The sequence below is a fragment of the Apteryx mantelli genome, chromosome 1 (assembly GCF_036417845.1).
Source record: "Apteryx mantelli isolate bAptMan1 chromosome 1, bAptMan1.hap1, whole genome shotgun sequence".
NCBI lineage: Eukaryota > Metazoa > Chordata > Aves > Apterygiformes > Apterygidae > Apteryx > Apteryx mantelli.
The window spans coordinates 11,054,669-11,078,760 of NC_089978.1; the positions used below are offsets into that span (position 1 = coordinate 11,054,669).

General features: G+C 37.7%; 1 protein-coding gene across 3 annotated transcripts in view; it reads right to left on the bottom strand.

Moving 5' to 3' along the window:
- Nucleotides 1-18,807, bottom strand: part of NOX4 (NADPH oxidase 4) — a 108,588-nt gene extending 89,781 nt beyond the window's left edge. For 2 of the 3 annotated variants that reach the window (XR_010883134.1, XM_067289621.1), the window contains exons 1-9: nucleotides 18,723-18,785; nucleotides 17,950-18,034; nucleotides 17,225-17,322; nucleotides 15,240-15,267; nucleotides 11,993-12,065; nucleotides 7,217-7,297; nucleotides 2,563-2,791; nucleotides 324-488; nucleotides 112-174 (exon numbers count right to left, since the gene is read on the bottom strand). Coding sequence is in view for 2 of the 3 variants with exons in the window: in XM_067289621.1 (XP_067145722.1) it covers nucleotides 112-174; nucleotides 324-488; nucleotides 2,563-2,791; nucleotides 7,217-7,297; nucleotides 11,993-12,065; nucleotides 15,240-15,267; nucleotides 17,225-17,322; nucleotides 17,950-18,034; nucleotides 18,723-18,764 (864 nt within the window). In the remaining variant the exon portion in view is untranslated. Of the gene's footprint in view, nucleotides 1-111; nucleotides 175-323; nucleotides 489-2,562; nucleotides 2,792-7,216; nucleotides 7,298-11,992; nucleotides 12,066-15,239; nucleotides 15,268-17,224; nucleotides 17,323-17,949; nucleotides 18,035-18,722 lie in introns of all 3 variants that reach the window. The other variant, XM_013956039.2, reaches the window with a different exon arrangement.
- Between the last annotated feature and the right edge of the window lie 5,285 nt (nucleotides 18,808-24,092).

The following is a 24,092-nucleotide window of genomic DNA, read 5'->3' on the forward strand; positions in this document are numbered from 1 at the left end:
CTGAAGGGAATTTTCACCTTGAAGGCAATGGAGACCATTTGCTCACCAAATATAAATAAATGGGAAAGTACCTGAAAAAACTCATTATGTCAAAGTAAAAGGATTTCTTACCATTGTAAGGGTGAATGGATGGCTTTCTAGTGCTGACACTCTTGGACAGTGTAGAATAACATACTGAAATAAAATCAGCCAAAGAAAAATAAATGATGGAAAAAATATGTTCAAAACATTCTGTGGTTGGTTAGTACATACAAAGTGGAAATCATCCCTATAGATAATGCTATAAGAACAGCAGTGATTTTTTTAGGGGCACATTAACTCACCTGCCCAGGCCTTGCTTTAAAGTTGACTTTCATCATCCTTACTTCAAGGACATTGGAGGGATGGCTTATCACTGAAGTTATTGTGACTGGTTTATTACTGCGGATGTAGCGGTACAGCCTTTCCACACAATATAAGCACAGAGGTCCAGAAATCCAAAACCATGTCTAAGGGAAAACAACAGTATATTACACCAAGGACTTTTCATTGTATGTCTTCTAATTTCAGAACAATGCGAGTGCTTGCAGGACCTCATTTCACACCTATCTGTTGGGCTGTGTTTTGGTCACAAGTAATCTCCACACCTCTCTACATGCAATCCAAGCTCATTATGGGGGCTTAATCAGTCTAACTGGCAGCATCATCCACAAGCACAAATGATTTCAATCATAAAACTAATCAGGAACAAAATGCTAATGTCCTCATTTGCAACCATGTTACTCTATTTTTATGTAGTTAGATTGCAACTGATTTCACCAGTGAATGACACAGTACATTTATTGTTTCAAAATCTAACTGACCAAAGTACTATAAAACTGGTTAACCTTTAAGCACAAACACTGTCTGAGTTGCAATATTATTTGACTATTACCTTCATTTAATCATCAATTACAGGCAAAAAAAAAGAAAGAAACAATCCTTGTGTTATAAAATTTATGCTTATAGTAAGTTAATAGAACATTATAGGCAAGGGAGAGAAATAGGCACTTTTGAAGCAGGACTCATTTTCCCTATGGAAGACATATAGCTAGACAAATTATGCCCTAAATGTGCCCATTTCTCTGCATTGACTATAAAGGGAGCCCAGTGTGACTAGCTGGAGACATTTGCAGCTGTTCAGTTGAATCCCATCCTAAAAGTCAATTAGCAAGAGCTTGTGGCAGAACTAACAATTAACTCCACATCTGCTAAGTCACTCAAGTCAAGACACTGGAAGCGCCCTAGTCACTCATCCATCTTCCCATCCCAGCTTTTAAAGTTTCACATCAGCATCTCTTGCAACTACCAGAGTATTTAATTTCCTCAAGCATCTCTGGCTGTAAAAATTTGAGTAGCTCACAGGCCCTAAGGGCAAGGCAAGCTTTCTTTTGGACTTGGTATCTCTAAGTGCATAAACTATTTCCATATCCAGAAAAGTTCTAAAATAATGTTACAAGCTGCCAGGAGAAGACCAAGTGACTATTTCTTTCCATGGCACTTCCTTTTGCACAGACAGCTTTAAAGCATGCATCTTTAGCCCCAAAGAAGACACTGTTTGATGTCCTATAGGTCATATGGAGCTAGATGCACATTGAGACTTGTAATTCAGGTGTAGTATCACAACAAAATACAAATCCAAAGGACTCTGTTGCAGGACATTAGTGTAGCATTGACTACTTCTTAAAATGATTACATGCTCCATAGTAAAATGGGTTCCCACAAAAGGTATTAAGGGACATTTATGTTCTACAGAAAACAATGATAATAATAAACAGAAACACCTGTGAAGTTTGTTATGGGACCACCTTGAATGGTGGGCCTTAGATTTGTGAACTCAATATTCCCAAAGATCCTGGGCTCCCTGTCAATATAGCCCAGCTCATCTTTTCTCAGAAGAAATGAGAAAATTTGGATGAAGAAAAAGCTGCTGCCAAAAGACATGCAGAAACAAAAGGAAAAAGGAAAACAGAAAAAAGCAAAGGCTCTTTTATTCCCATTGTCATCATATTCATTTACCCGTACTACATATAACATTATTCTCTGCAAACAACAGGCTACCCTGTCACAAAGCCAAACCAAAAACAACTGCATCCCAGAAATGCGTATTAGGAATTGCGTCTGCATGGCAAAAAAAGAGAACAAATGGTGTTTGATTATTTCAATTAGCTACTGCCTCACAATGCTTACAAAAGGACTGTGTGAATATGTTATATAAATACTAAGTTTGCTCTGAAGTGCTATGCTGTAATTTAGAATCACATTTATAGCAACATCAATACATGTCTTATCATGTAGTAAAAAAGGGAACATTACAGCCAATCTCTTGGCATTTTTCCACCCTATTCTATGCACCACACCATTATGCAATTCAAGGTTTAATACAGATTGTTTTTTCCTCACCAAATCTTTGAATGCCTGGAAAGGTTTTAATAATGTTTTCCATTATTAAACATCTGGTCTGGAAAAGCAAAAATTAGTGGTTATGGCTGACTGCAAGACTTGGCATGGCTTGTAATACCTGAAACGTCGGATCATACAGACCTCTGGGAAGTGCGACTGGAACTTGGGTTCCTCAGAACAAATTCTCACAAAGTTACTTTGCACAAAGGGTTCTGGTACTGATAAGTCCTCTGGGAAAGGCTCAGTAGTGTAGTCAGGAAACGTCTCGTCAAAAGCCTTTGGCACTGTCATATTCTCTCGGAGTGTTTTGTTAGGATTAAAGCAACCAGGAGGGTGTTCCTCTAAGTTAGACTGGTACTTGAGCACTCCCCTACAGGAAGAGAAAAATAACAAAGACACTGAAGTAGCAGTCAAAGCCAACCAGCTTCTCTTAATTTGAAGAGGATTTTAAAAAGTAGTCCCAAAGCTCATTGTCTATACGAATTTTTATTTAGTTTGTTTTCAGGAGTTTCAGTGAGATTGAAGCTTTGCAACAATAGATCCCTCTGCCACTAGAGACAAGGTTTAACTTTTCCAGCTCACTTGGCACTCTCCCACTGAACAGCCTCAAGCTGAATCCTGCTTGAAAGGGGGAGACATTGTGGGAGCCCTGAAGAAAAATTAAATAATCACATTTCCAGTTCAATCACACCCAAGCTATTTTCACTCCTCTTCCCTATAGTCACTAAGCCCTGTTTTTTAAGGAGATCTGTAGCAGAAGTGTCCTAAGTTGCCAGCTCATAAACTGCAGGAATGTTCCCACCACTTGGTGTTTATCAGGTTCACACACAACAGAATGATTTGTGAGCATTACTGCTCCTTTGAACATCATCTTGTCAAATGGAAAGAAGGAAAAAGAAAGTTCTGCATGAAAGCCAAGGAACCAATCTTGCAAATTATTTTGTGGGGTCTGTGCTTGTTGTTTAGGTTAAAGTTAGATTTATACTAAAATGAAGTGAGAATTTTGCAGCTGCAGCTAGAAACTAAGGAATGGAAACCTGAGACACTGAGATATCTCAACACATGCATGAATCATTCAAAAAGGGAAAGAATCGATAATAATGGCAATAAAACTCCTCAGAAGTACTACTTGCCTCCAGAGAATCTGTATTTGATGACAGTAAAACCACAAGTAGGAATATTCGAAAAACAAAGGGCTAAATGACAGCTGGGTAGGATGGTGCTGGCTAGGAAATAAGGCACATTGGCACAATGACTGCTGAGATTTGCCTTCTGAGTGCTAGGCCACACGGAGAAGGCTCATCTCAAGTATACGTTCCAAATACAAGGCTACATGCTCCCCCCTCCACACACACGCAGCAGCAGCAACAGTGACTGTCTAATTCACAAGAACAGAGAGAAGTAGAACATAAGCAGTATTCCCAAGTTAAATGGGCTCCGGCAGGCTATTGGCAATCTTCCCAACTGAAATGCAGTCCTGACAGCCAATAATAGGCTTCCAGCATGGTCCAGTGAATAAAGCAGTTTGGAACTTAAACCTGTTCACTCTAAATTCCATGTCTGACTCTGGGCAAATCACTTGGGAATTGTCTGTATGCCTACACCCATGCTTCTGTCTATATTTATTGCCTGATCATCCCTATCGCTCACATCTGGCAACACTGTTGGTCATCCCATATTTGCAAAATGACAGATACCCCTAGCACTATGCTAGTTCCCTGCTCTATAAACATTATGGTGCCTCATGGGTTTAACTGGAAAACACAGCACATGTAATATTCTTCCAATTAGTTCCAACCCCAGTAAGTATGCCGACCAGCTGCTCTCTCAGGTTCTCTAGCCTCATAACATCCAAAAGAGTATTCAGTTTTCCTTGTGACATGAATATCTGAACTGCAAACACAAGCATCTTCTCCAGTGATCTCCAGCTTGTTTAAACTATTACAAAAATGCTAACTCAGCAACAAACTGGGATGACAAAGCTGCCTGTAACGGCAGCTGCAATGACTTCCATTTCTGAAGTTGTCGAGGAAAGGCAAGCTGTCTCACACACCCCAGACAAATTCCCAGAAAGGCTGTGCTCTGTATAACTCTAAGGAGCCTGACATATATCCTCATATATTTATTTGGTGCAATAGCTGAATTTTTAAAAGCTCAGTGTGGATGTCACTAAGTAGACTTCAGTAAACAAAAATGGGTGAGAAAGGAAGGGCAAGTCATATGAAAGTGACTGATAGGCTGAGCAACACAGCATATAGGCTATTGGCATGAGCATGCATCAACATCTGACCCAATTTTCCACTCCCTAAATGGAGACATTGGCATGGTTCTACCTCACAGAATACTGGATGAGAAGATGTTCATATGTATGACAGACACATATACACCTTTGACAGTGGATGACAACATTCACTTCTGGCTGAGAGCTGGAAAACATATTACTATTTCTTGAGATTGTTATGATAAGCTAGATGTCAATGGTCCTAAATGTCTTTAAAAGGAATTACATTACTCCTATCTTCTCATCCACCTTCTGCTGCTCAACTGAAGGTGAGTTGCTTGAGGGGTCCTCAGTCTGCTAAAGGTCAATGTGTGAGTGGAATCTTAAGAATTTTTACAGTTCAGAAGATAAATCCTTGGATAACTACAGCAATAGCACAAAGGCCTGATTCTCAGCTGCTGTGAACCAGCATAACCCATTTAACTCCAAACACTCCAAACAAATTTGTGCCAACTGAGGATCTGGTTCCAAATATTTTGCAGCTCCTTACATTGGTTATAGAAACATGTAACTTGTGTTTTAAACAAACTATTTCTTGATGTTGCTATTACTGGCTTAAAATACAGATAAATTCATGTAGATATGCATCAAGCCTTAAGCCACTAAAATATTTGAAAGTCACATTGCAAGAAGCACAAGAACAAGGAAGGTCTTTAAGTATAATTCTCTGAAATATTCTCCTTTCCCTTAGGGTAGGGATGAAAGAACAAACCAATCACATATGACAGATGAATCACGTCACGTAATACACTGCTGAGCAGTGCTTGGCTACCCTGAAAAACAGGATGGTATGAAAACATATCCATAACAGTTTGAAATAAAACAAGAACATAGGAAAACTGTGGAAATACTCAAAAGGAGAGACGCCAAGATAGGCAAATCTGCACCCAATCTGCCTACGCAGTCCAGTCATAGGAAATGCCTTGCACTGAAGAATAACTGACCATTTGTCTGCAAATCTCTAAGACATGACATTTAGGAGTCACCCAAATGTAGGTGTCTAAGCTTTCTTCAGCTTACCTGAATATAGACCTTTGTAGTAGCAGGTCAGTTGGAGCATTCTCCAGGCTCCATTGACTATATTCATTAGAACTCATTAGACTATAATGGGAGACAGACACTTAGAAAACATGCAGAGATCTAAATTTAGGTGTCTTAATCCTGTACTGATTCCCACTCTCCATGACTCATTCTTCTCTCACTTTTATCTGGCATTCAGCTCTTTTAGACTCACACTGAAAGGTTTTCCAATTCAATATTAAGGAGGCCTGCACAAGGAGATATCTCCTTAGTACTTGGTGCCATGGTTTGTGAATTTCTCCAGCCAGACCCTTCATGACAATGTGGCTAGGAAAACAATGGGCAAAGGATAAGATCAGTGAAGGAGATTTAAACTGGACATTAAAAATACTAGGAAGGCAATCAATGCTAGATTGTCTAGCAGATTGTCTAAGAAGGTTAGAGGGTCTCAGTCACCAGATGTTTTCAAGACAACATCTGTCAGGAATAATTTAGGGAAGTTCATCCTGTCCCAGGATGAGGAGAATAGATCAGATCCAACTCCCTCAGCCCTATCAACAAGAGCTATGCCACAGCAAAAAGCCCACAGAACAACTGGAATTTTGTCCAGGAGTTTCAATTGTTTTGAATTCATTATTTCAATTCACCAGATCTCAAGCTGAGTTTGTTTTGTTCAACAACATTATTCCTACCGTGATCTGGCTAGGCCTAATTACCTTTCACTGTTTACTTTAAACAGCAGTGCTCAGTGTCACACAGATGTTCCAGCACTCCATGTTTCCGTAGATGTTTGATGACATGGAGAAATTAACCTCATTCAAACACATCCCTTCCCTGTACCAATGTCTGTACTTTTATCCACAGACAAAACTTCCCTGATGTTAATGGACTAGATCTTCACATGGATAACTCATGGAAGCTGCTTTGTCTTGCAGTAGAGATGGGCCTGTTTGAGCCAGATAGATATATCTGACCAAAATGAATCATTTTGATGGTGTGTGAACACTGTTACGATGTTCATGTAATAAAGCTAGGAAGAAAAACTAGCAAATTCTGTACCAGAACAATGAGAAGAAGAAAATTAGGGAGAGGTCTTTCCTTCCATCTCTTTAGGAGTCAAAAGGGGAAGGTAGGGAGGTATGAGGAAGAGATGAGCAACTTAATTTCATATCCTCCTCTCAGCAGCCAAGTGAGAGAACGCAGAAAAGCAACAATAATGTTTTCTTAATTTCCCACTAGAAAATGGCAAAATAGACATGGAATAAATCTGAAAGTGAAGAAACTTTGTGTTAGCTGTCTGTAGTAATAGATGATTCTCCAAGCCACAGTCTGAACTTTACTTAAACAATTATCTGTCAGAAAAAACAAAGATGAGGACATCTTGTCAGGAGGTTGGCCCCTGTGCACAAGCGTGCTCAGGAAGGGCAACAGTCTATGGAGATGGTTTTTCTGGTTGTGCTTGAGGAAAAGGGATGGTGTTTTTCATTTACTTACCCAGAAACATGCACCAGCAGCAGCATATAGAAGACAAAGAAAAGGTTGTGTGTATACCAGAAGATGTCATAGTTTGAGAACCTGAAAAGAATAAACCTTGGTTCAATGCCATTTCAAACTATTTCACTCAGACAGAAACACTGCTAATTAAAAGCAGATCTATGCGCACTGAAGATCATTATACGTCACATAGTCATGTGGAATAGGCAAAGCCCAGTTAGAAATACATACACGCCATATTTACAAACAGTTAGTAGTCAAAAAGAACAAATGACTGGCACAAAAGAAAGAATGTGTAAAAGAGAGAAGAAGGACAGGGAAGCACAGAGCTACCTGGAGAACACTTCCTAAATTAGGAGACTTCTCTGCTTTCATAGGCCCCATATAGTGCCTACCAGATTCTCATATCTAAAATGGTTCTTCAGCCTCCTGACTCCAAACTCAACCTCTTTATAGTGAATGCCTCCTTCCATTCTCCCTGTCCCAACACAGAGCTGTAGTGTGTAATGTGTCACTACTAAATACAAACAGGTAGAGTAGACAGCAGCAGAGGAGAAGGAAGGAAAGGAAAGAAAAACTCTCAGGGTATGGAGTGGAAGGAGGTATAGTAAGAAAGGAACAAAGAGGCAAGAACAGGACAGGTAGGAGAAGTTTCAGGGGCTGGAGGTCACATATAGTGGGGACTGACACTCTCAGAAGGAACAAGAGGAGCTTTACCAGTATGAGGATGAGGAGGAGTGAAGTGGAAGGAGGACTTCTTTTCATCAGCCATTTGTTAGGAAATGTAAAAAGAACCAAGACCAAAGAAAATGCCCTTCTGGGACTGTTTTGTTTTAAGCCTGTTCTTTTTTTTCATTTTTTCTTGAGTAAAAAAATCACAAAAAAAAGGAAGTGAGTAAGTTTAAAAAAAAAAAAAGCTCCACTTAATAGCGCACACACACACAGTTCTTCATAATACACAGCATGGCAGAAGAGTCCCTTTCAAAACCAGAAAGAACCCTACCTCCACCAATAAGCCAAAATAACTATTAAATAAAAAACAACCTTAACTCGGAGTATATAGTTTAAGAAGCTACTCTTTAGACATAGTTAACTCCTTTTCAGATTTTTTTTCCTCCTACAGTCTTTTACATAACAGCTAACTACACTTGTTTTGATACATGTCTGAAATGTATGCTATATCGGTTTATGTCAATACAGGTTTTATTATTTTCTTTCTCAAGCCAGAAAAGATCATTAAGGTAATCTGTCTGTGGGCCACCAAGAACAAAAACCAAGCAACAGCAGTTCTAAGGAACCCAGCAACAGCAAGGGGCTTTGAAAACCCTCCTTCAGCTTATTCCTTCTCCCATTCACCACTCCAATACTTTTTCCTCTTCGAGACTGCTCAAACCACTTGTAACTACCGACACCCTGTTAGGCATTTCAATTCAGAGTCACATATCAGTATCTGTAAGGAGTTGGGGAAGAGAATATCTGTAAGATGAAACTAAAGGATGTTGGAATGGGGAGTGGGCGCACGATGGGAAAGCACAGAGAGAATACCATTTACTCCCAGACCTGATACGGGTCTTAGTGCTCTGGTTTAATTTGGTATCTTGCAGAATGCAACATCAGAAGCTAGGTCCTGAAATAATTCTAATCGGATCTTGAGCATTTTTCTTCAGAAAGAACCGATTGTTTCAAAATTCCAGGGATAGAAAGTCAATCCCAATTTCTGACAAGTTGTTTTCACGATCTATTGTCACTGATAAAAACGTACACTTCTCGTCTGGATTTCTCTAAATGTCAACTTCCAGCCAGTTGAGCATTTTATTCTTTTTTCAGCTCACCTGAAGATCCCTCTATTATAAAATTCTGGTCTCTCACTTATATCAAGTCCCCTTGAATGAATCAAATCCCCTCAGTTCCCCCCCCCCCCCCAACTAAAGGGACGGAGATACTTGAATCTCTCACTGTGAGGAACATTTTCTAATATTTTAATCCTTATATGGTGGTTCTTTACCACATCTTTCTTAAACTGTTGGTCCTACAGCTACATACAGTATTCTAGCACACTCAGTAATCTTCCTACTGCCACATAAACATTTTTATAGTTCTTCAGAGCATTTATTATTTTCTTTACCTTCTAGTAAGGGCTTAAAAAAAAAGACATTATTCACAGAATTAATATATTTCTTAGAATTCCAAATGCCCAAAAATTGGAGAGCAAGTTCAGCATTTTAATTTTAATTTTGGTTAACCCACTGTAGAATTTGGCAGAGTTAACTTATTGAGAAACGTATGAGAAGACTGCCACACTTTTAAAGGGACACAGTAAACTTGGAAACAGTAGAGTTCTGCCAAAAATATTTTTAACCCTGTTACAGAGAGTTTGGAAAAGGAATATATATGTGGTGTTTCAGAAGATGAAACTGAAGACAGACGTATTTGATCATAAAGAGAGATGGCATTTGAACAGCTTATATTTTAATGTTTCTTTAAATATATCATTTCCAAAATTGCTAATAACTGTGTTCAAGGGAAATGCTCTTGAACATCATTAATTTCATAGTTAGCAGAGTTACTTTTGTAGAAATGGCATCAGATGTCAACATTTATCTGCACGTTTACGGCATTTTCTAATAATTCTACATCCCTTCTAACAAACAGCTATTAAACGAAAATTGGTGAACTGATTCTCAGGTATAACATGGCAAAAATTTAGAAGAGGTTTCAAAAGATATTCACTTTCTCCTTTTATACCATTAGCAGCCAATCCATTCCTCCACATACTTATTCACTCAGCTTACTGAACACATAGGGACATAAAATAACATGAAAATCATAGAAAGAAAAGTTTCAGAAGGAACATAAGAAGGAAGGAATGACTGAGCAGGTTAGTCTGTAAGAGAGGATTAGGGCTGAAATCCAAGATAGCTTAATACACTCTGAAATACTTCAAACCAAGCCTAGCTTCTGACAGGCAGTGAATTTTCCTAAGACTACAGCATGAGTTAGGCCCTATTAGGCACCTGAGAATCCACATGGAAAGGTACTGAAATTGATACTCTTCCATAGTTGAAACCCTTAAAGGATTCTCTCTCTGCACACGTTCTCTGATATCCAATAATGACTGACAAAGTGAGGACAAAGGTCTGCCTCCTCTGCTAGCCTACCTATTTTCACAAAACATGCAGAAAACTAGCATCATTTTGGCTTCTGGATCTTTATGCAATTTGTCTCAATTGGCCAAAAATTAACGGGGAAGAAGGGTATTTGTGACAAAAAGATGCACATGGAAGCTAAATAAGAATTAGCACTAGTATAATAGGGAATGCTGTTGATTTCTTCAGGGCTTTGACTCTACTGGCTAGATGGCAGAAAGACTGGAAAGCACTTGTAGTTACAGTAACTGAAAAAGGAAATAACAAGCATGTAACTTGGAAAGATGGAAACCTTTGCTGCATGAACCGTAAAATTATTATTTCCAGGAATATGTTTGCAACTACATATATTTTCCCAAGTTTCCCAATCATTAATACATACTGTTCTTTTTTCTACTTTATCATGGCCTTGGAGAAAACAGGACTTTGTTCTGGCACACTGCAGCAGTGTGAAGTAACTGTTCCATTTTTCCACCTTCCCAAAATTGGCTTTCTTTTGCAAGCACAACCATCTGTGTGGACTATGCACTGTGCAACCATGTCTGATATCTTGTGTAGCAGTCTTATCCTGTGCTTCTGTAGCCTCCAGTTCCTCATAAAGTTCATAATTCTGGAAGCACCTTTCTTTAGGAAAAGTGCACAAGTATTTACTGGACTTCTTTCTTGAATTAGCACCTAATAACACTGCTGCTCAGGAAACATTAGTTCAGCAAAATTCATAAACACATATCTAGCTGATATCAGTGGAGCTACTATTATGCTTGAAGTTAGATATGGAATTAAAAAAGTGTTTGTTGAATCAGAATGATGTACTCATATAATCAGTATTTGACTTCAGAGACTGCTATAAAAATCAAGTTTTATTATATCTTTCAGTTGCAGAATCCAAGCCTTCAAAAGGCTACTGTGTTGGGCTAGATACTGCAAAGCACCGGTCACTCAAATGTACTACAATATGTGTTCAATAACGCTGGTGCAGAATGAGCGCCCACTGGAGGACCAAGCCTCTAGGATTTCAGCATTTACTCTGAGCCAATAAAGCGTTGCTGTTTTCATACTCTCTAACTCTGTAAAATATCATCTCTGTTAAATATAACATATTTGACAACCAGAAGCAGAGCTTTAAACAAAAATATTCTACTTAAGTAGCTCAATTCTCTTTGGGTTTGCTTCGTTGTTATTGGTTTTCTGGGTTTTTTTGTTTGTTTGTTTTATAATTTGCTGTTTTACAATTGAAAATCATTAAGATTAAATATCATCTTATTTTTCTTCCAATGGCCTTAATTTATGCATTGGACCGCACTTTCCATATGCTTAGCTTACTGTCTGGCTGTGCAAACAGGAAAACAGAACTATTCAAATTTTTAAAGGTTTAGATTTTTAATTGAGCATTTCCCTTAAAAAAAGCTTTTTTTCTGAAGGCAATTTATTCAGTTTTTGTAACTTTTTGAATATAAAATTTGCTGTGCTAATTTAACTCCACATTAGTACAAAAATGGGCAAGATATTTTTAACATTCATTAAATACTTCTTGCATTGCATTGCACTTGCTCTGCATTTCCTCTAATCTGTATGAGAATATCATTACTGAAGTGGCATTATTCAGCATAATGACCAGATTATGTCTTACCTGATAGCATGTGTAGAAGCTGTACACATTAGGAATAATACTAACACCATAATGACTCCAGTCAGACCTGGAACTGAAACAAACATAGGATGATTTACATTTGAATTGTGAAGAGTTATATTTGTATCCTATGACCTTTAAGACAGTGGAATTTATTAGAAATACAATTCATGATTCAAACTCTTTCATGTATTTATTATTATTATTATTAATACTATAAAGCACTTGGTGCAAAGCAGATCTATTTCCCGCCTTCTCAGAGAAAAATGCTCTTTTCCTTGTATTTGACCATGCATCACAAATTTCCTATTAGTCTTTGCTCCTGTAATCCTTTGCTCGTAACATTTGTCTCTAAGCAGGTAACTAAGAACAAATCCTCTCTCTGTTTTCTGTAAGACTGACTGTACAAGTTTTGAAATCTCTTTTTTCTTCCAAACCTCAAACTTTCTAGAACACTACAATTAAAAACCTGTTCAGGGACAGAATTTCAAGCAAATCAATTTCTATGCAAGCTGTCACTATAATTGTTTGCCAACCCATTTCATCCTGCAATGAGAAAGAGACTGAAATTATTCTCTGTGGCATTGCACCACGCTTGAAATTGTTGCCTATAGAGGAAGGTCTGTGAGAGTGATCGACAGCCAGCATTTAACAAGGAAAGGTTAAAAACATTAAGGTTTGGACTCATCTACTCAACTGCAGATTCCCATATTAGAGCTAGTCTATCCTGTGCTGCTTTTTAAGTCAAAGGAGAGAAAAGGATTTCTAGGGCATGATTCAGCTCATCCTAAAGTAGCATACTGCCCAAAAAGTACAGCAAATCATCAGCCTAAAGATAGATGGGAAAAATCCCACCTACAGTTAGAACTTTCATGACAAGCACCTCATTTTCAAAACTGTCATCCCAGGAATTAAGAATCTAAATTAAGAATCAAGAACCTAAAAGCCATGGTTTCATTTCCTCAAAATATTTTACTACTTGAGAAATGTAAACTGTTAAAAGTTTTTAAGTATAGTCCCTGGTCACCCTAAAAGCCATGAGCTTAGTTTTAAACAAAGTTAGTGAGGCCAATCTCCATGTGTAATGTTAAATAAGTGCCTTTATAGTGTCAGAATATAAAGGTCTTTCACACTTTCATGGAAGTAAATGTCAAAGATCCACAGATTTTAATGGTCCAGGACCTTTTTCCTGATCACATCCTACAGATAACAACAAGTTAAATTTTTTAATAATTATTTGTGATTTTAGACTCTTCAGTGTTGAAGACACAATTTGAGATCTGATTTTTTTATACACTTCTCAACATCCACTTGCTGAAAAGTCAGATGCCTGAAATCTGATACATCCCAAATCACTACTCAGTTTTGCAAACTCTGTGAAAAATCCTGGTCCTGCAATCAATGGACATTTTGTCATGGATTTCATAAGGAACAGAATTTCATTCCTTGGTGGAAAGGTTACAGTTAAAAGCAGTTACAATAAAAATTGTGCATTATTTCTGTTGCCTCTTTCTTCATATATTCTTTCTAAACCTAGCTGTGGATGCAGTCTGCAATCAATACCCCCCGACACAAGTACTTCCAATCCAATTGCAATGCAGTGCTTGAGCCAGCTTCCTACATTGTCTCTCATGCCACAGCAGGTCACCTTTTAAATCCAATTCTTAAATTCTCTTCTTCATCCAACTGTAAGCATCAAATCACTCACAACCTTGCCCCAATTCATCCATTCATTTTTATCTATTTTTTTCATCTCCTCTCTGTCCCTGTCTCTCTTTTGCTTCACTAACTATAACCTTGAATATTTATTCCTCCCACAGTTACACTCACACCCTTACGCAAGGAGATTCCTTCCTGGACTGATCTGTAAAGCTATCACAGTGTAAATGCTTCCAGCTCTTCCTTATTCCATCTCTCCATTGCATTAAAAAAAATCAGCCAATAAATCCAGTCCTGAACTGTTTGAGAAGAGGACCATGTTTTTGCTTGTTTGTATAGTGCCTAGTGTAGCAAAATCTTGGTCCCTGCCTGGGCACTCCCACAGTACAAACAATAATTACAAGTCATCAGGATAGGAAGTGATCCAGGTCACTGTACATTTAAGATGACTTGGAATCACCCTTTTCTGCAACAATGAGCTCAAATTTTCAAAAACATTTGCAACGTTTTCCTGACTGCCTGCAGGTAAAAAGAGTTCCACCTTGCAGGTCCTCTGCTCAAGAGTGAACTACACAGATCGAGGTGTCTCCAGAAGTTGGGACAATATTTGATGGGGCCTCTACAGTGGTTCTCCACCCCAAGTCCTCCTTCTTCATCCAAGGCACTAGATATAATCTTGCCCTCTCCCTCTTTTACTCCTTCCTATCTGAGTTACCTTCTTCCAGCACTCCACCACTGATTTGCTAACTACAGTAGATATCCAACTTATTTCCAGTTAGGATTTAACTTACACCTCAATTTCTATCATTTCACTTTCACACTTCCTCTACTTTTACCTGATCTAAAATTTGCTCAATGTTTTCAGAGAGTAGTTTCCCACAGACTGCTAATCCTAGTAAACCTACTGAGATTGGCAGATCTAGAACCCCATTTGGCAACTCAAATTCACCACTATATATCCTGATTCGTTTGGATCTTGGTCTAAATGCTACCAAGACAATATTTCAACATTTGATCTAATTAAAGGTGAAAGAGAGATGACATCAGAAAGGACCTTTAGCTGTTTGACAACTACAGTTCAGACTTTTGTCTACCCCTCCACACCTAAACGTTGTTCCTTTCTGAATTCCTGCACCAAAAATGTCTTTGCTTAAAAAAAGTCTTTGCTTATTTAATTTTTATGAGTACTGAAGTCTGATTCCTGTGTAACAGTGTAGATTGCTCTGAAGTCAAACCAACCCTTAAATAAACTAGCTGAAGCAAGCAGACTGCTTTTTTGTTATATTTCTTTTTCTAGAAATTGGATCATTTAGGAATTTGGTTTTAATATTATGCAGAATCTCTGTTTGAAACTAACAATTTTCCACTGACTCATCTGTGGAACAACAGCTTTGAAGATGTTGCTCTTCTTACTACAGGGGCTTATGCAACTCCTCCCTCCCGACTATTGGATAAGCAAACCCAGGTTATATGAATACAAATAATACAGCTCAACCTAGCTGAGTTATAACAAATAGAACACACAAACACACAGTGAATGATGATGAGAAGCAGCAAAGTTTCTCATTCAGTTTTGCAACAGACTTACCAGTAGCAAAAAGAAGTTTCCTCGGGTCCTGAAAAACAGACAAAAATGTCAATATATATGATTTTATATCCATATGAATAATGTAATAATAATAAATAGCTCATAAATCTCATGTGCTTGATAGTATAAGCAGTCACTAAATGTGCAGGAATTAATGTAGTATTTGGTAACAGATTACACTGACTGCTATTCAACATAAACTAAACCTTTAGCCTTTGCATTCCCCTGGTGAATACAATTCTAATCTGTTGTGAAAAACTGCGATTCAGATAATTTTACAGATATTTACTTTTTAAAGCCTAACTTCACTCAGTTACCTCATGTCTTTGGGAAGACAGAGGGTAGCAGAATATAGAGAGGTTCTGAAGTTAAATACAAGACAAGCAGTGATTATTTTGCTGCCAATTACGTCAACAAGAGATTTGCAGTAGATTCCAGTGAAGCAGGACTGAACACAAAGGAGATGATAATACCACATATGAAAAGGTGGAAGTAGAGAAGATCTTTGAAAAGGGTTAAGAGCGGATGCATCAGCCCCACAGAAAACTGCCTTACTCCTCCTGAGGCATAAGCCTCTTGAGGTTTTATTCTCATTGTAGGAAAAAAAAAACCAACACTTTTTTTAACAGGAGGTAAAATGTAATGAGGGGAAGTGGGAGTTTTCATACAGGTCAGGAAGAACTAAGCGTCCCTCTCCCTGACCCTGTCCCCATTCAAACACAAAGTGTACACTCACCTCCCCCCATGTATAGAAAATGACAGTAACATCCAGACTAACCACAATTACTAAATCAGTTAGGTAGAATTCACAGACAAGGGTTCAAGAGCTATTAGAGTATCTAAAATCCAGGATGTTATGATCTTAGAGTTATTAAAAATTTGTTTCTATCTCCATTCTGTATAGCAAAATTCCTAAGACAGCTTAGTACAGGCTGCCATGCACACTCTGATAAGTTCTTGCCTGAGGTAAACTCCTGCCAACGTTCCTGATGAGGCTAAGTCTATTTGACCACTCCAAACATACTCAGACAGTTGAGTTCAATCCAGAACCTCAACACAATAGTTGGTGTTGGTATGTCTGTCTTCCATAGAATAGCTCGGTGATTGGATCATTCACCCAGGGAGTGGGAGACCTTATTCGTAGGTCCTTATGAGTCTTGGCTGAGTCAAGCTCTCCTTTTCCAGGAAAGGATGCAGCTGGGATGGGGTCATTCTAAATCTTTCCCAGTGAAGTTGGTAGAAAAGAAATGCAGACTTGAGATTAGAATGAATAGAAGCAGGAGAGACTGACTGTAGCCCAGCAGAGAAAACATCCTGGACTCTGGTCTTACTCCTAAAATCTTCTAATAACTCTCCAGTACAAAATGCACTGGAGAAGGGACTAGAACTCTGGTATTTCCTCAAGAGATCTGCATCACGGACAGAAAAGTTATCCAAAGTATTTCATAAGTAAAAATCAGCCTCCAGCTCATCTCATGCAGATACCTAATTCCAACTCTTAACGTACATGCTATAATTCCCAGTGCAGGTCATCAGCAGTTTAAAAGTGCAAAAAATCAGCCTCAAATCCCACTATCCTCTAATCCTCAGTATATGTCACATAGCACTATATATTCAATACTGCAGCTGCAGAACGTATTTTCCTAAAACAGCTGCAGAAGTGGCTCAACCAGGACCCCCCAAGGAACAGAGAGAGAAGCTGGAAAAAGAAGCGCAAGGTGGAACAACTTGATGACAGCATTCTCTACCTCACAAACCAGTAAGTATGGATTATGTTATCTTAAACAGAATGCGTATTAATATATGCTTGTCCAGAGCAGGAAATAAAATCCACAACAATCCATGTGATGCTGCGTTTTCAGTGCACAGAACTAGTAGCAATGCATAGACCACAGAATGGATCATACAGTGGAACTGGATATCCAATTAATTGCATATTTAAATTATATATTTTAAAGCAAAATATAAATGGATGGATGGCTTACCTCACCACGATAGTTTGCCACATTTAGTGCCAGAAAGTCTTCACTGTAGTTCTCAGAGAAGTTAAGAGCATTTACCAGATGAGCAGCAACATGTAAGACTAAAAATCAGAGTAAAGCTGAAGTCAGTGAGCAGGAGGTAGATGTTGTTCTGAACTACTAAAGAAAAGCAGCTATAACCACATCAGGGCCTAAGAATATGAATATATATATATATATATATATATAAAGTCAGACAGATATTTGTGGCAGAAAGTTTTACATATTTTAAGATTTTTTTTTACACTATAGAAATAATTTCTGTTCTGCAATGTTCAGCTGGGAGACAAAGAAAGATGTCCACCAAAGAATGTTACTACTTCACTAAATGGGATATTTGCTACCACTGCTCCCTCTTCTGCAGACAAGTCTTTTCCATCTCTAGCACCCTACTTCTTCACTTATATTCCTAAGGTCATGTGTAACGGCAACCTTTAACCTGATCTTATTTACCTGTCCTTTTAGAAACTGGAATTCTAAGGAAAGCCTCAGCACTGAAATGTAAGTCTACAGGTTTAAAAGAAAAATAAAGCAAAAACCACACACATCTGAGAATGCATTCACCATTTAATGCAGGGAAGCACAGAGCAAGACTACCCCCAAATGTACTGTACAAGAAAAAACACAAGATACTGCTTTGTTAAATGTATTTGCAAAATGAGCTACTGTTCATCACAGTAAGATCTTACCTGAAAAGATGCATATTGTAACACCACACGTCACATGAAAAGTTTTACTTTTATCTAGCAGCCTTCTCGTTTTCCTGCTGGCAACCTAATAAGAGAAGAATTCAAGCAATCTCTCTTCTAAAACAAAGCAAAGAAAAAAAATACTAACAGCAACTGAGGTGATTTAATAGCAACATCAGATTTTACTAGGTTAAATGTCCTTGCAAGCACAATACCAAAATTTAAACACAACAGGATTAAGACAATGAAGAAAATTCAAGGTGTTGATGAAGATTTACAATTGATTCAATATTACACAGATGTGAAAAGCCCATAAAGTGATGTCTCTTCTTGCCTTAAAATTTATGAATTCCATCACTAATTGTTAAAAGGGTCATTGATTCTTAAGTGAGCAAGAACACAGGGACAGAGACCTATTTATATTTGCATACATATCTGTATCTTATAGATATCATATTTTATATATAATATGAATTATATATATATACACACAGATATTCCCCCAAAGCATTACTTCTATTTCTGCCACAGTAACTGGTGAATCACAAGCAACTAAAATTATTTAAAGAATACGGGTGTGGAAACCAAACCCTCTTAGCTTTGCCAGGACCTTGTTTCTCCCATGATAACTAATATATCAGGTTGGATGATACCTGCACTATGCAGGCACATATTGCATAATTAATGGGGACATAACATTTTTTCTATTATTTTTTAAACTAAAAAGAACCCAGGACCATCTTCTTAACTGCTGTTCTGAAGTTGGTCCTTACCTTCTGAGACCCTCGGAGGAAGGCCAAGAGAACACGGCACATTGGTAAAAGGACCAAGCAGCAGTTGAGATTGAGGACGGATGCTGAAGCTCTGCTAATACACAATCCTAGCTGAACAAATATAGCAAGAGTTAGATTATAGGGAGAAGAGGTGCTGCAACGGTTCAAACGCCAGTATTAAACCTCCTTTTGTTTGCTTTGAACCTGAACAACTCCCATGTTCTCCTGACTCATCAAACTAGTGGGGTTTCGTGATGTTTTACATGCACTGGAAAAACAGCTGTACCCTTGGCATGCTGTCCTTTTCTCTGGAGAGAAGCATTTATCCCCCTCGCATCAATTATTAGAGCAACTTTTCAAAATGAATTTTGTTTGTGTGGCAGGATTGGTTTCGATGACCCTAAAAGAGTAACTAAAATCAGTCCCTAGAGGAGTTTAGAGATGTGTAGTTATCAGCCCTGGAAAGAAATGAAGTAGAAAGGTTTTTTTCCTGATTTTCTGTGGTTGTATTTTGATGAAGTCTTTTAAGTACTCTGTAGTGGTTCCCCATCATTCACAACCATTTCTTTGTACCCGCATAAAAGAAGGGAAATAAAACTGAGGCGACAGCTGATTTCATCATTAGTTTAATCCAAATATCACTGAAACTGATCAGAAAGCCTGAGTTCAGCTGAACTGCACCAGCTTCAGGCTACTCAGAAAGAACAGCACTAATATCAGTAGCTGACAACTTTCTACTGAAAGAACCAACATCCTCATCTGTGCTCACAATCACATGAAACAAAACATATCCGGGGCCACAGTGGTGTCTGCTCAGAAATCACCTGAAAGCTCAAATAGACATAAATAAGCAGGAAAGAGAAATAAATATATGAACAACCTAGACAGCCACTTAAGTAAAATGTAATGATTTTCTGGTAAACAACCTAGAAAAAGATGTAAAAAATAATAATAATAATAATAATAATGATTCAACTAAACTGAGATGATTATATTGTTTCATGGATTGTTAGAGCACTTTCACAGAACTCCTTATCCATTCACACTATTCAGTGCCATATTTGGACCCAAAGAAACCAGGTTCTCTTCAGTTTAATGACTCAATAGCTGGGAACTTTAATGAAATCTAATTTCACTAATGCTTTTACTGGTATATTTGGAAATTATATAATTAGAACAAAAATACTTGTCAAATAAATGAACAAAGCACACCTTAATGTCATAACCCTGTATTTTGTTATCTTATTATATTCTCTCATTCATTTGCGAATTCTAAAAAAGTTAGCAACTTGCCATTGTTCTCCTAGTCATTAGGATGAATTAACATTTTACTGGCTTTTATAAAAGATGCTTTTAGACTGTCAACAGATTTCTAAAAAGATATTTCTATGATGTTCTCTAAAACCTAAGTTCTTCAACCTCAAAAAATTAATAAAGAACTGTTGTACTATTGTAAGATAACTCAAAAGCTGCAAAGGTATGTGAATGCTGTGAACATATACAAGTTATATATTAGAAGTTACTACAGATGTATCACTTTTCCAAAATTAAATTTTATGCCAAAAAAGAGAACATTTGTTATTTGTCAGAGAGAAAAAAAAAAGAAATATTTTCATGATATTCTTAACTTTGCTATCAAGATGAAGAAGAAACAAAATTGGAGAGAAACAAAGAGGTTTTATTTATTTGAAAATTTAAATTTTTGCAAAAATTATTACAAAAGCCTTTTAACTTTAAAAAATGTAGTTGTCCTTCCTTGTTTTTTATTGACTTAGCTATGCCACAGAAATGGATGAATGTATAAACTAGTAAAGATAAAATAAACAAAATAACTGGAATTCAGCATGCCTAGGAAGATCCCAAGCACAGCGGCATGACAGGAGCACAAAACACCAAAACCACCACACCGCAAAGCATCGTTTCATATAACAGGGGAAGGTAGCTTTGGAAAATTGCCTGCTTTCAGAGTTTATAACACAAATACCCCATCTTCTCTGCAGTACATCCAGGCACAAAGTCAGGAGACAAACAAAAGGTAAATGTGCACTCTGTCTGAAGTATCCAGCTCTCCACCTATGTCCCCCTTCTCCTTTGGCACTTTGCATTATTCAGTTAGGCCTAAGTACTAGGGACCTCCTAACCAGACATTACGTTATGAGTTTCTACAGCATGAAGTAGTCATAAGGGCACCTTCTCTCAAGGTTTTGTCATAAGAAGTAGGAGAGATTATCCTGCAGTGTGCGCTCTGCCTTGCTCTCTGCCACATAAAAGGTATGATCCCTGCAGAACATCCAGTGAGCAGATCCCACAGAAGGTGCACCAAGCCCGCAGGACTTTTATAACAGAGGAACTAGCAACCTACTGAGTTAAAGAAAATAGGACTAGAATGAACCATGCCATCCAGTCCATTCCCATTCTACAGCCCTCCTCCACTATTTCTTCCACTAAAGAAGTTAGAAGTTAGTCCTTTTTTTCTTACACAGAATCTCCTTTGCTTCTATTTTATCTGTTACTTCACACCCTGTTAACATGCACAATGAGAAAAATTTATTTCCTATCCTGCAGTAGCAACTTTCCAGATATTTGGCAGCTATTAATCATGTCTTCCCTCTTCAGTTTTCTCTCCTACAGACTAAACAAACTCAGTTCTTGCTATTCTTCCCTCACAAGTCATATTCTTTGGAGTTTAGATCATTTTCTCTTTTTCTCTGGACTCCTCCAATTGGTCCAGATATTTCTGTAAGAGCAATGACTACAACCGAGCACCAACTACAATGACTATAGCTTCAGCAACTGAGTTGAGATTTTACTAGTACTGAATACTGAATGACACTAACAGAGAAAACAGCAATACCAATGAAATGATTGAACTTAATGACAAGTAAAATGTCTCTATAATGTGCAGCCTAGATATACAAGACTGTCTCTATTTTCATTAATTATTCTTCCTCTAAAGGGAAACTAAAAAATGAGCTACACACCTCAGAAAAGCAATAATTTCAAAAACATGGTCATTAAAAGCACATAAACATTTTTATTAGAGCTTGCTGATGGGTTACAGAATTCCAGTGATTAAATGAGCATGGCATGAAAAACACATGAGTTATTTAGAATTAAAGGTTATGCAAAACCCAGAAGTTAGCTGTATCACTCTTGTAGCTCTTGACTAACATCCAAAAGCTGAAAAATGTCACCATACAGGTAATAAGTAAAGCAATTTGAAAAAAAAGTAGTAATTTCTATTATATGACCCACATGATATTAGTTTCATCAAAAATTTGTGTTGTCTTTGAGTTTAAACATACACCAGGCAATGCAGCAGTTATCCAAGACTATTTTTATTGAGCACAACTATTCTTCTTGCAAAACTTCAACAAAACATTCTAGTTTGGATTAATCTGGAATAGAGTTACTTCTATGCTATACATTATTAAACAAATTAAATAAGTTCCTGTAAGTTATAGGCAAAGTAGTTAAAATGCCAAACATTTTAACTGGTACAAAAAACTGAATCAACTATAATGAGCAGATAAAGCTTAAGAAAAGCCTTCATCTAGTTCTTCAAGGCCCTCCTCAAATCCAAGGAAGAAGGAAAGGCGGACAGAGAATTCTCTTTTTCAAACTAGCTTTACTAAGAATGAGCCACATTTTTTTTTAATCTAGCCTGGCTTGTCCATCACTAGTCTTGCATTACTAGTCACACAATCCCCTTTTTGAAGAAATAACTGTTGTTTCAACTTCATTTCATTGGTGATGTAAAACCCATAGTCTTTGTGTACTGAACAACTTGCAATACATGTCTGGTAAGAAGCAAGGTAGTACATGGATGGCCAAGGGAGGGCGCAGTAAAGGGAAGAGAAGGAGTATCACTCATCCTCCTCTGAAATACAAGCCTTTGTGCTGCAGTGAGGCCGTCAGTCTAAGAAGCTACCCTACTAACCTTGCTTTGTGTTTTTCTACGTCGTTATTTAATAACTATTCATATGCAATTCCTATGGAAGAATGCCCTTATATTAATTCTAATTGAATGCTATAAGCATCAGTGCAAAGGGGGGATGGGGAAAGAGTAGCAAATGACTTCTCAAAAAATGCAGGACACTTCTAGGAAAGTGTGATTCAAATATTTGAATACAAAATGTCACAATTATTCACTAATGGTTAGCTTTAAGGTTTTACTCTGAAGAAATAAAATTGGATACTTTGCTGCAACAAGCTCATGAGCAATTTAAAAACAATGGTAAAGAAATACATTTCACAATGCTTAGAATCACAGTTCATGCAAGATCCAGAAGTATAACAGAGTACTGTACTAAATTTCCTCTTAATGTATATCCAAAGGCTGAAAATATCCCCATGAAACCAATTCTTTCCAAATGGCTTCCAAGAGGTCTTTTTCTAGACTTCCTTTGCATTGCCTGGGTGGCATAGTAACAAATTAACATAGTGGATTGTTGGATTTTTAAACAATAGTAGAATAAAAGAAGATTATTTTTCTTTTTGCTCCAAGGCAACTCAATGGTTCTAGAAGGGAATATATATCCTCAACAACCAGCTAAGAAACGAGAGAAAAATAATCCTCTTCTCTTCCTGAAGAGTATCATTGTCTTAAGAAAAAAAATGTTATTTCATGTTAGCATCATGTGAAATTCCTTCAAGAGGGTCAAAAAGGGAGAAAAACTCACTCCTAAAACATCTGCTGGACAGTCTCCATCATCTTCATTATGATCAAATCTAAGCATCTCACAACCTCTTTCTGTGCTTTGCATACCCAGTGCAACACATCCTATTATTCCACTTTATGGAGGGGCAATGAGGCATAGAGAAACTAAAGAATTAATCAAATTCACAGAGGTAATCAGTGGCAGGTATAACAGTGAACTGGATCTGCTACAAACTTAAAGCCGGTATCCTAAAAAACTAGACAAGCTTTCCTCTCCAGACAAACATAAAGCAATCACAGTGTTTTCCTTCTCCACAGCAGAAAAGGGCTCCAGAGATACAGTGGGAATGTAAGGTCTCTCCAGCTATCGCTGCCTGTGGTCCCACAGCACTCGGGACGGGCTCCAGACTACACTAATACAATGTACAAAGTAGGACAGAGAAGCAAGGGGTCATTACTTGTAGCAAAGAATGGAGGAATACTGGAAATCCTTAACTTGTTTCCATACCTAAAAGTGATGTTTCCCTGATTCTCAAGGGATTTTCTCAATCCTAACCAAGTCTTCATGCAGAAGACGCATCACACTTGACTCTCCCTGTAGGCCTTTAACCTTTTTAATCTTCTGTGGTTCAGAGCAACCTGAAAGGCTGTGGGAAGGCTCATAAGCAGCATGTTGCTCTGCAGACACAGGTTAGATAACACCTCTCCAA